The 16,062-nt window shown below is 43.6% G+C and overlaps 1 protein-coding gene across 1 annotated transcript in view; it reads left to right on the forward strand.

Annotated features, from left to right (window-relative positions):
• The window catches only part of DMAC2 (distal membrane arm assembly component 2), a 90,911-nt gene that overhangs the window by 29,565 nt on the left and 45,284 nt on the right, over nt 1-16,062 (forward strand). The window contains exon 4 of the mRNA XM_086938652.1: nt 10,580-10,719. Within this exon, the coding sequence (XP_086794778.1) occupies nt 10,580-10,719 (140 nt within the window). The remainder of the gene's footprint in view (nt 1-10,579; nt 10,720-16,062) is intronic.

Consider the following 16,062-nt stretch of genomic DNA (forward strand, 5'->3'; position numbering starts at 1 on the left):
AGCTTGTTCAGAACTTGTGCTTGAGCGTTTAATAGTAAACCGTTGCAGTAGTCAGCCTTGGATAAAACCAAGGTTGACATCAGGGTTTTGCCTGCACTGGCTGGGAGGAACGGCAATAGTTTCTTAATCATCCTCAGAGTGTAAAAAGATGCCGAGACAACCGCGTTAGCATGGCTTACAAATGAAAGTTTATTATCAAATAGGACACCTAGGTTCCTGACTTAGTTCACCGGTGTCGGGGGAAGGCCTAAGTCAGACGGCCACCATGATGGAGACCAAGACGGGGTCAGGCTGCCGAATATCATGACCTCCGTCTTGTCTGAGTTTAATTTTAAACAGTTGCGGTCCATCCAAGAGCTGATGGCCATCATTCCGTCTTGGAAGTTAGCTGCAACCGCTCTTCCATTGTTATGAACGGCCAGTACTAACTGATAAGATGTTAAACCTATACCGTAGGCTTTAATGACCCTCGCCAAGTCCGACACATAGATGTTGAATAGTGTCGGACTTAGCGAGGATCCCTGAGGAACACCACACGGCAAGGTAAAGATAGAGGAGATGAAATCACCCAGTTTGACGGACTGCTCATGGCCCGAGAGAAAGGAGGTTAGCAGTGATTTGGCCTTGTCCTGAATGCCGATCCTTCCAACACGGTCGATCAAGATGTTGTGATCGACCGTGTCGAAAGCAGCAGCAAGTCCAATAGTATCAGGACTGCTGCACCTCCTTGACCATTATTACTCTGACCTCGTCTGCTGCCTTTATGAGGGCAGTTTCGGTCCCATGGCCTTTCCTGAACCCAAATTGAGTGTCATCAAGAAGATTGTTCTGGTCAATATAATTGGCCAACTGGTGATTCATGATTTTCTCGAATATTTTTGAGGGGAAAGGAAGGCATGCAATAGGTCGATAGTTTTTTGAGTCAGAGGGGTTCAAGCTTGGTTTTTTTAACAACGGTTTGATAAATGCTTTCTTCCAAACCGAAGGATAGGATCCCGAGTGAAACATGGCATTGCAGATATTAGTCAGCATAGGGGCTATCAAGTTGGTCACTGGTTTAATGATCCTAGGAGGACATGGATCAAGTGGTGATCCTGAGTTGATAGTAGTTATGATTTCCATTATCTGAGTAGGGGTGATATGAGCAAATTCTGACAAAGATGTGGAAGTGGGGGAGTGATTTGTATTATAACTGGTGGATTCTAAAGTGGGCTTTGTGGAAAAGGTGGAAAATATGTCGTTGACCTTAAGTTAAAAAAAGTCTGCCAGTTCATTGCAAAGCTTTTGGGTTGGTTCTATTGAGGTACAGGTCGGTGGGGTGGACAGGTTTGAAACCACTTAATAAAGTAATTTAGTGGAATTTTTAGCTGCTTCTATTTGCTCCGTGTAGTATCTTTGTTTTTCTGTGTTTAGCATTGATCTGTAGATGGATAGCTACTTACATGTATGTATGTGATTTACATAAAAAACTGACTGGTGGAAATCTGTTTAGGTTATGCTTTATCCACAAACCTGTGTTTCCAGAAAAATTTCAAATTGAATGACATTCAAAAGTTGTTTATTGTAACTTGGTAAGTGCCTTTCATCTATAGTGGTGCCGCAGTTCCTAGTTTTACCTTAGCTAACTGTTGTATTTTCTTCTTTTTTCTTCTCCTCTCGTCTTTACCCTCTCTTCTCCCGTTATGCGAATGCCAGCTACCAGCTCGCCACCACCTCTCTTCCCTCTTGTTATCGCCATAGACAAACCACCACCTTTTATGGTCTTGCTTGACAGCACAGCTGTCGCCAATTATGTGAGCATTACTAGAGAGGGGCTTTGACTCCGTCCACATGTTTAGTGCCAGGAATACATGTTTTGATTGGGTAGAAGTTATGAGCTTTCACAAAGAAAAAAGTGCTTGCCAAATTGGATTCAGAATTAAAAAATGTATTTTCAGCAGCTGTTATATTTTCTGATATTTGTGGTTCCAGTTTATTCTTTGGCATGCTGTTGGAACGGATAAGTCCTTTGCATGGCGATGGACATACTCTCCTCCCCTGAGTGCCCAAACGCACTGATGCCTGGGCTGCAAATGCTGATTTTTGTTGTCATAGGCAAACACAGTGCCAATTATACATGGATACCCTTATCTCCCCACGAAGACCAGGGTGAACATACTAGAATACAACAAATGTCAAGTAGGACTCATTCACAGCAAACCCCTTATGTGACTCTGAGGAATGCACTATTATTTCATCATTCATATCTTATTAAATAATATCAGATTAGCACATGACACTGTTCTCTTTATAGATCCTTGATATATGTTTCTGGAATCTTTGTGCAATATATGCAGTGTGAGGATAATGCAGATGATGCAGTGCTCAATTGAAAAACATATATGTACAATTCGTATACACAAAGACACTGTAAAACAGCTACCTGGTTGTCAAATAATTCTCTTCAACTTGAAAGGCAGTATATGTTTGTATCAGAATCCCCCATGTAACTTGAATACTAGAGCAACCAAGGGAGGGGTGCCGATATTTTGACCCGCATTTACTGTTCGGTCTAATCAGTACCAATGTCACCTGACTTTCGTACCTGCATCAAAAGGGAAAATAACACTCAGCCCATGTAATATGATGTCCAAAGTACACCTTGATCGCGCTGGTGCTCCTGGTTGAGTACACCTTGATCTCTTCAGTAACGAAGTCTACTCACTATGCTCAGTGTGAGGATCTGGGCACTTTCAGTGGTTTAACGTTACAAGCTTCAATCTATGTAAACAAATGGAGCAAAACTTTCATTCCCCCAATTCCCCCAAATGGTACCAACATGTATGCACGAAATCGCACCTCCTGGGTACAAAAAACCCGCTAAATGCGGCCACCTCAATGTTTCATGCAGTGATTCAAGGTAGAGTTATCTTAGTAACTATGAAGCACGTGTCCAAACTATGATTTATGTGTTATTCGAAACACTCATCTGTCCACTGCCGAACTGTGATCCGCCCATGCGATATAAATCAATCAACTTAACCCGGTGGGGCAATCCACGGAGTGTCCCATACTTAGGTGCGTTACTTACTTAAAGAGACCACACTACTGGTAACTAATATCATACTAACTGTGAGCTGACTAAACTTCTAATTAGGGCCTCTCCCAGGTGAAAATGGATCGATATTGCCAAACACATCAATCCTGTATTCAAGACACTGAGACTCAACTATCGTTATGCATGTAATGACCATGCACACCCCCTCGGCAGGGGCCAGCGCCCGTAAAGCGCCCATATAGTGATAAAACTTCCACTCATTCTTGACGCGGACAGCTTCACTTTGTGTGCGACTCATTCTGTGTATGTATCTGTGAAACACACTCCACCAGAAATTCATACCATGCTGAAGGAATCTGGCTCTTTATATAGTGGACCAAAAACATGTACACTGTGTAAAGAGTCCAGACAAGCCACCAAAGCAATTACAGAGGCACAAATAACATCCCAAATGCTCTTTTGTGGTAGTGTGGCTGAACAGTTACTCATATCGGAGGGTAGTGCTAAGCATTTATTGCACACTCAAAGACTGTAAGTGAGACACACACTCAATAAAGAAACCCAACACCAATTTATAAAAATAACATACTTTTATATGAATTTCGATACCAAGATCCTCAAAATCAGGTAAGTACTTTTCGAGTTATGAATTATTACAGTTTTCAAAAGTGCAATTTGTGCAGTTTTTGGCAGCTGTAATGTTATTATATGAGCGAAAAACGTGCTGCTTTCGGGCACTTCACAGCAACTTATGAGACCAATCTCCTAGACTTAAAGTGAGTATGGGGCAAGGTCCAAGGCCACACCAACAGGTCACCTCAGTCTGGGGCGTCCGCATGCAGAGGTGTTATTGCGTCAGGTGTCCCAAGTCTGGAGTCCTCACAGTTCTTTTGGAGTGCCTGCAGGGTGCGGGGAAGCAGCTCCGCTACTCCATGGGAGTTCCTGGGTCTTTGTTGAAGGCAGTCAGTCCTCCCAGGCTTTTGGAGGCACAGCAGCTGCACGACAAGATGACTTAGAGGCAAGTTTGTCGGGAACAGTAGACAGGCCGGAAGGGTTGGCACCAAATCAGTTGCTTCTCCACAGTCCTTGCTTCTCGTGTCTCTTCAAAGTCCTTCTTCTTAGGTCGGCAGGAATCTGATTTCCTGGTGCTCCCCTAAATACTAAATTAGGGTTGTTAAGGGAGAGTAGGGTAGTAGCCAATGGGCTACTTACCCCTTGGGTCACTATGCCCCCTATTGACTATTTCCTGTGGGAAGAGGGAATAACCCTGTCCCAGAGTTCCTATTTCTGCCATTACCAAGATGGCAGATATTAACATTTCGCATCCACATCAGGTAGCTCACCTTAGGGGTGGAACTAGCCTGAGGGCGGACACACCTCTCTGACTACTAATTTTCCTGCCTGTCCAGGTGCCAAATGGGCCCTGGTCAGGGGGTTTGGCATCCCCTCACCTGTGAGGGAAGCCAGATTCGGTTACGAAAGGCAGTGGACTCTTTGAAGCTCCTTGCTTTGGGATGCTAATTTTCCAGCCTTCTTGGAGGAGGTGTAAAACACCTCCCTCCAGAGCAGGCATTGTTCCTGACATCTTGGGAGCGTGGACTCTCCTCATCCCTGGGGGTCAGAAACTCGTCTGTGTGGCTGGTTGGACTGGACCAGTCAGTCAGCACACTTGAGGACAGGTAGGGTTGAGGGGGGTACCTCTAAGATATATTCTGGGTGCATGTATTATTAAATCCATCACTGAAGTCAGTGTGGGTTTATTAATGCGAGGTGTTTGATACCAAACACCATATATTTCATATAAACCATTATGTAGCTGGGGAACTCGTTTTGACCAGTACATACCTTAAGATGGCTTTCCTTTCACTTGCAATATCCAGTCATAGAACTAGACATCAAAGGTGCATATGCCCTGACATAAAATGATAGTGCACCCTGCCATAGGACTCCAAGGCCTGCTGTTGGGGTGACTTACATATATTCGATGCAGTGACTTGGGCATGACACACAGGAGTGTGCAATGTCCTTAACAAAGTCCTTAGCCAATTGTAGGACAATTCGACAATGCCTTGTTTTGGGGAAGGAGCACTGGCACTGAGGTCTGGTTAGCAGGCCTCATTGCACTGTCGGAGTCGAAAACCTGCATGTAGTAGCTAAAAAGAGGGCAAAAAGTGGGTGGATAACTGCAACAAAAGCCCAGTTACCTACACATGCAACTCGTGGGCCGCTTCTACTATTTTGATCGGGTCCCACTCACTAGTCCGATTCGATCCATTACAAATCAAAAACAGTATGGTCACACAAGGAGAAACAGGAGTATGCCCTGTATCATCATTCTATCTTTATTATCTACCAAGGCCTGTGATTACAAGAACCTTTGCCATCAAAACTGCCACACCTTCCCTTCATCTGTGAATGTGCTCCTCTTTAATTTTTCTCTGTTAATTTAAAGCCAGATTAACACGCGGCAAACACTCCTGTTTTATCACCGCAAGTGTCTAAAATAACTAGACCGTAAGCCTACCACTTCCATCCTGGAGGTACAGACCTATCATAAAACCAACTCACTACAGTACCAATTGCAATATTGAGTTGTTGATAACTGTGTATGTTCATCCAGAACCCTTATTAGTGTTTCTAGTCAACACTTAATTCATGTAACCCAACAATGGACAAATCAGTCCTACACTGGTCCATGAATGAGACACCAGGACTTCACTCCACGTTTGTCATTACATCACACCATACATAATACAATCTAAATTTGTCTCATAAATTAGAAACCATGATCAATGACTTACACCTTATAATGTTGCTGTCAGGATCCCTTTTAGAGGACCACTGGGCATGCAGAGAGTACTGGATCCAACCATGGTGGCGGAGGCCTTTTACTGCTGATGTTCCGGGGCCAGCCTACTATGTATTAGCAACTGGGCTAAGTACCCCTTCCTTACTTGACTCTCAGTGGTAAACGTGGGCCAGCAGTCCCAGGCTCCCTTGGGGGAGGTTGTGGATACAGATTAGTAAACACCGGCTCACAGCTCAAAATGTGTGGAGCAGCAACACTAAATCAATGCCCAGCCAATTACTCACTTTTATGAAAAAAATAAGTATTTTATTTCTACCATTAACCACCTAAAGAATACAACATTCACTAACCTCTAAACAGTCCTCCCCTTAGGTCGGGATTCTAGTATCCCTCTGCCGGTTCCCTGTCCCACTCCTCGCATTAGCCATTGTGGTTATTCTCCATTCGCTATTGGAAACCTCCAGAGTATGCCCACAGGTAGTCAGAGTCTCCACTTCAACTCTGATTTAAAGTTAATAATGTTCCAGCATACAATTGATCGACTTGGAAGCAAGTTCCCCTGGGAACATAACCGCATCAGTAGGAAGGAACCGTTCGGAGCACTGGAATGCGCCCCTTCCACAATTGCTCACAGCAGGTCCAGTCAGTTGAGTCAGCTGCACGCAGATTCCCCAGCTGCACTCAGCATGTGCTGGCTCTGTCCCTCGTGGCTGCACTCCAGCAGCAATCTGAGGTTTCCTGAGGCATCTCCTGCAGCGTAAGAGTTCAAACACTCCCTAGGGAGGGTGAGGGGGTTAATTATGACAATTCTGATCTTGACCCCACGCTTGTGTGACAGTGCTCCCATGGCGTCCTTGCTTATCGAACAGGGTAGAACAAGTTGTAGCCCTTGGTGGTTCCAGTGACTGCTGATATATGGGTTCCCCTCCGCTCACTGTCCACAGGATGTATCTTAGTCAATATGACAGAGTTATGCATGGCGGCCCCTTCTAGTATATGGGGTCCCCACACCATTGGGGAGAATGTAAGCGAAGCCTACATGCAGGATGCACTGTTCCTAGAGAATATTAATTCTTGTAGAGATCATACATATGTTCGTATATTTATGTACATAACTGTCTATGGAAGATAATTCTTTACATAGCACAATGACACCAAAGGTTGTGAAGCAGTGTCGCCCGATGCATTTCGGGAAGCCCTGTTCCCTTCTTCAGGGGCGAATACCTAAAAGAATATAGCTTGAAAATATACTGTGAAAATACATCATATGACTTTTATAGAGGTTAAGCTCAAGAAATTCTGCACAGGGGGGAAAAACATCATCAGTAACAAGACACTATGATGGTGTACTAGGGAATATCTCTACAAGATTCTTTTTGAAAAATAAGATATAGACACACATTGTGTTTGTGATGTATTATGATAACAATATGCAGGAGCATAGTATAGTTTTTTGTTTGAAAATGTATGTTGAACAATAAATACACTAAGTGTAAAAGAAGTCCATAGATTATTTATTTTCTAAAGTAGGTATATTATATTTAATTTGTTGAGAATTAATATTCTCTAGGAACAGTGCATCCTGCATGTAGGCTTCGCTTACATTCTCCCCAAGTTGTTCACAAACTGTGTAGCCAGCACAGTTTAGCAGTTTGCACCCTTGGTTTACTTTGTACAATCAAGTATATTTAGATGAACAATAGAGTGCTCCTCTCTCAACTAGTAAGTCCCCACACCATTACCATACAGGGCTTCGGCCCTTACCACACTGCCGTCTTTCACCACAGCGACCCCTCCTGGCATTTGGGGTCGCCACAGCGCTACTGTACAAGGCGTCGACCCTTACTGCATGGCAGTCTTTACACGGCTATCTTCAGGGTGGCCCTCTCCTGGCATACGGGGGCTTCCGACTCTGTCCTGTACACGTGCAACAACCTGATTGGTGTAGCAACATTTTCTCGTGCCTCACACAGGTAGTCCAATTGACAGGGCTCCCCACTGGACCTTCCTCCCTCCATCGCTCTCCTCTTCCTCACAGAGCACACTGGTCCTGGCAATCAGGCAGGCGCTGGTGCTCCAGGTTGAGTGCTCTTGGATTCCCTGGGGGATGTCCCCTGATCAAGCAGGGAGAGTAGCAGACCTTTACCCCCAGTCCACAGACAGAAGTCTCGCAGAGCTTACCCTCCCCTCCTCATGCAGCCTGTCTGGCTGCTTGGCAGATGAGTTTTTGGGGTCGCAACCTCCCCTTCTTATAGTCCATTTCCAGAAACAAAATGTGATTTAGGGTCTGAATGTTTCATGTTGGGCTTCTGCTTCTTTTAAAGCGTATGCTCCTCTGCTCCCTCTTGAAAAACAGTCTGTTACAGTAGGGATGTCTCTGAAGCTGACAGTCCCACAACACAGGCCTTAAAGTTCACATGCATGTGGATGTCGGCCACAGTGATATGTGCATCAACCGGTTAGCCTAGGGCTCCCAGCCCTGTTCTTTATTATTCTCTTATCGAACCCTTAAACTGCAAGGAGGAGCCAAAAATCCTATGGTTGATTCTTAGCATGACCACGTGTGAGGAACTCTGGCCCTGCTGAGTGCAGCCAGCTGGGCAGCGTGCGGTGAAAAGCCTGATTTAGCTGCTGTTGCTCTAAGACCTTGCAACTCTGGAACTCTAGATGCTCCAAACATGCAGGTGTGGGTAGCACTGAAAACAGGCCAGTCGGCCCTGGGGAAATTTGCTTGGTAGTTAGCTTTGTGGAGCTGGAAAACTGTTGACTTTAAAATAGTGTAAGAGTGGACTCCTAAGACTCGAACTACTAGTGGGGCTTGCCCTGGATATTGTCTATAGTGAATGGAGAATAACTACTATCGCTAGGATCGAAGCGCTAGTGGGACCGCCTAAAGAAACACTAGAGCCCTCATCTCAGGGGAACTGTGCACTTGTTTGAGAATGTCCTGTTTCTCCTTTGTGTTGGTAATGGTTTTTTTTCTCATAAAAATGAGTGTTTTGCTGGACAGTGATTTATTGCTGCTGCTGATAGCATTTTGAGTTGTGAGACCCCGTTCACGTCTCTGTATCCACCTCAAACCACCTCCCTCCCGAGGGAGTCTTGGACGGTTTGGTCCCGTAACAACCCTTGCTTGCCCTCTGAAAGGGATACTGACCCATGCTGAGAAATTCCCAACTTCATTCTTTGCTTTAAACAATTGTTGTTCTGCCCCTGCATTAGACATTTGTGGATGTGTCTTAGAGGAAAGTGGCATTGAGCTTTTCTGATAGGTAGTCTGTTGGGAAGTTGTAAAGGAGAGGAGGAGGGAAGGGGAAGCCTGATGCACACTATATTTGTTGCCTTTATCACTGTTCACCAATCACATTACATTGAGTCCATGTGTTAATTGCATATTCAAAGCTCCCATGTTGTTGCCTCTACTCTGGCCTCCCATTTTCACCATTATTCAGACCTGTCCTTTCCTGTGCGCTTTTGGGATCAAGGGTCGAGAGTGGGTAATGGAGAGCAGCAGCCACTTTGCTTGGCCCCTAGTGGCCTTATACTCGTCCGATGACACAGCTTCCCCCACCAGGCGCTGATCTTCACCCTTTAACCGCCACACCCTAAAGAAACATCAGAAGCAGCTACAAACCAATTAAAAGTGACCAGACTTATCTCTTCTTTGTTATATAAACACATAAAAACCATAAAAAAGTTTTACAACCCACCTGTAAACTTAAAATACTTGAGCGTCTCCTCTTGTACGTTTACTGCATATGAAAAATAAGGCGTTAGCAGTCTGTGTTTACTCCTGCCTCTTTAAAAATGTTAAGTACATGCACCTCTTGATTTCTCAACAAGTCAGCGTAGGTGTTGCTCACTAAGCTGTTATCTTGTAGGTGAAGATGTCCTCTGTGACAACCACAGCGTCCTCTCACTTCTTACACTTCTTCACACCTGCATCAAAAAAAAGTCAGATACATTTTGCAAGAATTTTCCAACCCATGCCTCCTTTCCCATGCTGTGCCTAAAACATAATAAAACAATAGTATGCTATCCCTCCTCAAAGATTATGACCTAGTGGTGTTCCTGAAGAAGATACAAGGGCTCTGAGCATGCACGTATCCTGGCTTGTAACTTCTAATGTCCTTTGAGTTATTTTTCTCTTAACCATTTCTACATACTGTTTGAGGACAAAACACTACTTCCTGCATTATATATGCTGTTCATGGACACCAATATTTCTAGTCTGGTATGCCCTGGAAAGACACGTTAGCATATTGGGGAGAGCGGAGGAGGGATAGTGTTGGTACTGGTTATGGCTTGCTCACTTCGTTACCTGTCTCTGTTCGACCTCTCTTTAAATGCTATACTTGAGTAGATATCCATCAAGCCTTAGACAGGAAGGGAGAAATACACCTTGCTGCCAGCCAGTCCCCTTGTTATTGGAGAGAGGCTATAATGTGTGCTTCTCTGGGTGCCCTTTTGAACCTCTCTCACCTGATCAGAGAATGATTGCTACTAAAAAAAATTATGCTGATGGACACATTTGATTCATGCATATTTGTCAGTGATATGTTTCACATAGGATGTCTCTCAGGCTTTAGAGGACAACATAAGGTACCTGTGCCATGTTTAATTTGGACCACAGGCCTCTAAGCCTGAGCAGACCGTTTTGGAATTCCATGATTGCCATGGGTATTTTATCTTTAAATATATGAAGTCTGATCTTTCTTTTTGTCTTATTGAAGGTTTCAGGGTCAGGAGGAGTGGTTTCTGGCAAACAAGAAAGGAAAATTTAGCTGGGATTTCATAAATCACAAAGATGTACCTGTAGAAGCTGTGGATTTGAGTGGCTCTCTGCTTAACTACGATGGGATGGAAAACATAGGTGAGGATGTGATGTATTTTGCTTATGTATATGGTCAAAGCTGCTCTGCGACAGATCTACTGTACATTTTCATTTGAATGTATTTACTATAGGTGGTCTATTTAATTTTTCATCGTAACCTCCTTACAATTTCAGTTTTATAAGTACGTGTGATAGTTTTCGTGGTACCCTTCTTGAATATGTGGCTGATTGCTTGGAGTGCCTAATTCTATGCTTTTTTGAGGATTCCATAGGTTTCTGAACCATTAGACACAAAGTCGACCTTGAGACTGTTGAACACACACCACCTGGGCTCTTATTTTGGACTCTACCCATTACCTTACTTCTGTACCTTGCTACCTAGGTTGTATTATAGAAGTGGCCTGGGTTCGTAACAGGTGTTCCGCCCACTTTACACCCCACCAGGGTACATTGGTATTACAGAAGGGGCCGCAGACGCTTTTGCATCCCCTTCTGTAATACCGATGGCGGACATAAGGCACCAGCGCCATCATCCAAGGGCGTTGCCTCCTTTGGCTTGACCCCATGCAAATGAGGGAATCCCTTTGTCTCTGTGCCGTATTACAGACTGAGGCGGAGAGGCAAAGAAGCTGTCAGGAGGCGCACTGACATTGTGCCACCTAAAAGGTGGTGCACTGTCAGTACGCCCCCCTGATGGCAGCCCTCTGTAGGGGGAAAGGGAGTCCCATGTACCCCCTCACACCCAAAGACATCCCCTTGCAGGCGGGTGCAGTCACTCACTGCATCCGCCTGCAAGGAGATCTCGAATACCCCTTAAAAGTGCAGGCAGTTTGTATCCTGCATTGTGAACACCAAGCAGCTTCAAAGCCGACACTTCGTTTTTCACATGAACGCGCTGGCCCTGATGCTTTGGAGGCAGCACATTCATCCCTGTACAATGCATTTTCCTTGTTTGTGTCCGGCGCACCTTTTAAAAAGTGCGCCCAGCGCAAGCAGGGAAAATCGGCCGTATGTGGAAAACGTCCCTGCTAAGCATGGGCTCTCAAAAAAGACTTCAGTTTGCTCGTTCCTTATGTTCTGTGTTTTCTGGATATCCAATATGAATAAGCGTGATAAAGATTTCCAAAATTTCAGCTGAGATTGTTTTCCATTTGTTGCTCATCTTTAAAAACCGAACTGGATTGTGCTATGAAGCCGCTGAATGATCAGTCTACTTGGGAACTTAGTACCACTACTGTGCTTTTTTGGAACGTAAAGAAAGCTCTGTTCCAGCAGATTTTCTCTGAAGCAGCAGCAGATTAGCGTAGGAGTTTATTACAAGCCCTTCTAAACCTAAGATGAATTAGTTACAAATAGAGAAATATCTATAGAGATGGCCACTGACTGGCTGTAGATGAAGAGTTTTGTCAGCCAATTGAGTGTATGTGCACAGTAGAAATTAGCTGCCACAGGTAATGAAGTCTAGCTTTATACTAACAAATTATGGTGTATTCAGTTTGAGGCACTGCTGGTGCCAAGTGACAGATGGAGAATGTCAGAAACAAATATACACGTATATAGTGGTGCAGTGAAAAGGAATGCAAAGAAATCACCCCTGGGACGCAGTACACAGATATACAATACAAACACACATATGATTGAAGGAAAAAGCTTTTAACATCAACATTACCTCCAAAATGGAAAAACTCACGTGTGGCAATTGGAAAGATTATGACCCGCTTGCGGCCTGGCCTGATGAACTGGGATCGCTGCATAAATTATTGAAGGAAGTAAGAAACCTCGGAATGGCCATGGACTCCCAGCTAACGATTAACAAACTAGCAAGATCCAACTTTGTTACTATAAAAACTCTGCGACTAATCTATCCCCATTTGGGATTTCCACACAAGGTCCAAGCTACCATCTCCCTTGTTCTGTCCAAACTTGAATACGCCAATAGCCTCTACCATGGATCACCTTTAACGTCCATGAAAAGACTACAACGGATTCAGAACTCTGCTGCCAGACTACTCTTGCATATCAAACAGCAAGACCACATCTCCCCTGCCTTGAACGCCCTGCATTGGTTACCGGTTGCCAAGAGATCCACGTTCAAGCTGCTTTTGTATCACCCACAAAGCCGTACATGGAATGGGACCGCTCTTCATCAGGAATAAAATCACCAAACACATTTAAAAAAGGAACCTCTGCTCCAGAGTGGCACCTCGCCTCAAAATCCGAATATACAAGAAAAAAACTATGGGTGGCACATCCTTCTCTGTTCAAGCAGCTAAACTATGGAACTCTTTACCCCCCAACATAAGATCCACAGACAACCACCTTATCTTCAGAAAACTACTCAAGAATTGCCTCTTCCCCACATAAGCACCATATGCAAACAGAAATATACAGCATATCACTCTGTATATAAGGATTTATTTGTATTATAGATATGTACCTACATATGTGTATTGCTTTGTATAACTATACAGTATATATGTGTATTGCTTTGTATAAACTGCTTCAGTTTTTTAAAAAATTCTAGAAAAGCATGAAAATGTTCAACTGACCTCCTTTTGTTGAGTCTCAGAATTTTACTCATACCTCGCAATCAGGGGTTAGAGCTGGTTTCTCACTGAATCAACTCTACTAGGAGTCACTGAAATGTTAAGGCACCGGTTCGATGAGGGTGATACGGTGGCACTTATCTTGCTGGATCTCAGCGCCCAGTTTGACACCAGTCTCACTCTGTCTTGTTGAGAGCCTTGCAGTCCTTGGGTCTGGCGGGTTCCGCCTTGCAGTGGCTCGGCTCTTTTCTACCGGATTGAGCTTTTGAGGTCATCTCTGCGTCAGCCAGCTCTAGCTCTTATCTGTCCCATTATGGAGTTCCTCATGGTTCTGTGCTGAGCCCTCTGCTATTTAATGTGTATGTCCTTCCTTTGGCGGATGTTGGTGAAAAAGCTTATATGTCCCTTTTTTCCTATGCTGATGACACCCAGATCATCTTTTCCCTTTCCTCTTCTAAGGGGTCGGAATCCTCTGTTCTTCACTTAAGTCTTCAAACAACCTGCTCAAATTAAACGGGGACAAGACTGAAGTCACGATCTTATGGAAAAAACATGATCTTTGGGGACCTCAACAGTGGCCCTCTGAAATGGGGGCCTTACCCTTGCCATTACAATATGTTTGTAAATTGAGCTTCATCGTTGATGAAAATTTATTGATGATACAACAAGTCACCAAGGTGTCCACCACCTGTTTTACTGGTTTAAAATGGTTGAAGAAAATGTTATGCAAGATTTCCCCTCTCTGGTCAGAGAACGGTAGTCCATGACCTAGTTACCTCTAGGCTAGACTACGGCAAAGTTCTTTATCTGGGCTCAAACAAAACAACGATCCAGAGACTTCAAGTGGTGCAGAATGCAGCTGCAAGACTGCTGTGTCATGTGCCTAAGTCTTTCTCTCTCACATGCTTCCTTCGTGACCTACATTGGCTGACGGTGGAGAACCGAGTCAAATTTAAAGCCTTGTGCTATATGTTTAAAATTAAAACTGGAGTGGGCCTGAAATATTTGCAAGATCTATTTCAGCGCACCCAATCCTTGCGCCCTCTGCGCTCTGCCCAGCAGACTAGGTTTATTGTCCCGAAGGTCAAACTCTCTTGCATGCATGGTCGGTCCTTTTCTTATTTAGGACCAACCCTGTTGAATTCTCTACCTATCTCACTATGCGAGGAAACCGTGTATGGTATATTCCACAGAAGTTTGAAGACTTGGTTGTTCAATCTCTAATTTCCTTTCTTTTGTTCTTTACCTTTTCTTTCCTACCGGGATGGTGCCGGGAAACCCTTTGGGTAGTTGTGCGCTCCTACAAATTCAATTTAATATCATTATTATTATTAATAATAATAATAATAATAATAATAATAATAATAATAATAATAATGTTTAAAAAAAATATATAACATTTTAAGTAGAACAACACTTGAAAACCAGAGTTTATCTAATGCATCTTTAATCTACATATACTCACCTACTTTATGCGCATCTATAGACCTTCTATGTACTTGGATCTATATATTTATCACTTTTCTCCTAAAAAATCATACAATACACCACCCTATACCTCTCTCAATATATCCTCTACCTCAACTCTCTTGCTTATCTTAAACCACTATCTACTACTCTTTCCAATTCACCACCCTATTTCTCACCCTGTACCTCTGTCGATATATTTAATCTACATATACTTCTTTTATGCATCTATGTACTTTCTATGTACTTATGGATCTATATATTTATTGTTCTAATTCAGCAGATCCAATGCACTACCCTATTCTCTCCCTATACCTCTCTCAATATATCTTCTACCTCAAATCTCTGACTCATCTCAAACCTCTTTCTACTACTCTTTCCAATGCATTGCCCTATTTCTCACCCTATACCTCTATCAATATATCCTCTACATCCACTCTCTCATTCTTCCCAAACCCAATACCACTACTATGATCCCCTAAATAACCCTATCTAGCCTCTCCCCTACTCTACCCCTCCTTGCATCATCCAACACCTCTTTTACTGTACAAATACCCCAAAACAACCCTTTTTAAACTCTTCCCTGACTCTTCCCCTCCATAACCCTTTTTACTCATCCCAAGCCTCCCCCTACTGCTATGACCTCCAAAAACAGAAAGTAAAAAGAAACTAATCTAAATCCTTCACTCTTCTGTTTCTCCACTATCCTTGCAATCACAATAACAGACTAACATATCCACTTCTCAAATTTCATATTTCACTATCCTAATTCACCACTAATCCTCTATGGGCCCCAGAGTAGTGTGCTACTTGCCGGAAGAGCACTTCAACACTTCATCAGGAGTAGCAAGCACTATATAAATGCAAACCTTTTTTCCCCCTCTCCTATCCCTCCTATCCCTCCACTACCCTTCTCAATCCAAATAACTAACTAACATATCCATCACTCAAATTACTTTCCCATTTCACTATACTAATTCAACACTAATCTTTTATGGGTTCCGGAGAAGCGTGCTATTTGCCGAAAAAGCGCGTTGACGCCTCCTCAGGGGTAGTAAGCGCTATATAAATGCAATTACAATACAATTACATGATACTAATATAACCTGTATAAGGTCCCTAAGCTGTGCCTTGATTTTGAACACCCGGACACTTCTATTTTTATCCTGACCACCTGCTTGACATAAATTTACCTCACTTTCATTATCCCCTATATTTCTTGATATTTCTTCATTCACAACAGCACCAAGAGTATTCACCAAGTGCTTAGCAGTGGTGGCAGCGCATTTACGAAGACAACACATCCATGTCTTCTCGTACCTCGACGACTGGCTCATAAAACCCAGTTCATACAACCAATGCGTGGAAC

The sequence above is a fragment of the Lissotriton vulgaris genome, chromosome 9 (assembly GCF_964263255.1).
Source record: "Lissotriton vulgaris chromosome 9, aLisVul1.2, whole genome shotgun sequence".
Lineage (NCBI taxonomy): Eukaryota > Metazoa > Chordata > Amphibia > Caudata > Salamandridae > Lissotriton > Lissotriton vulgaris.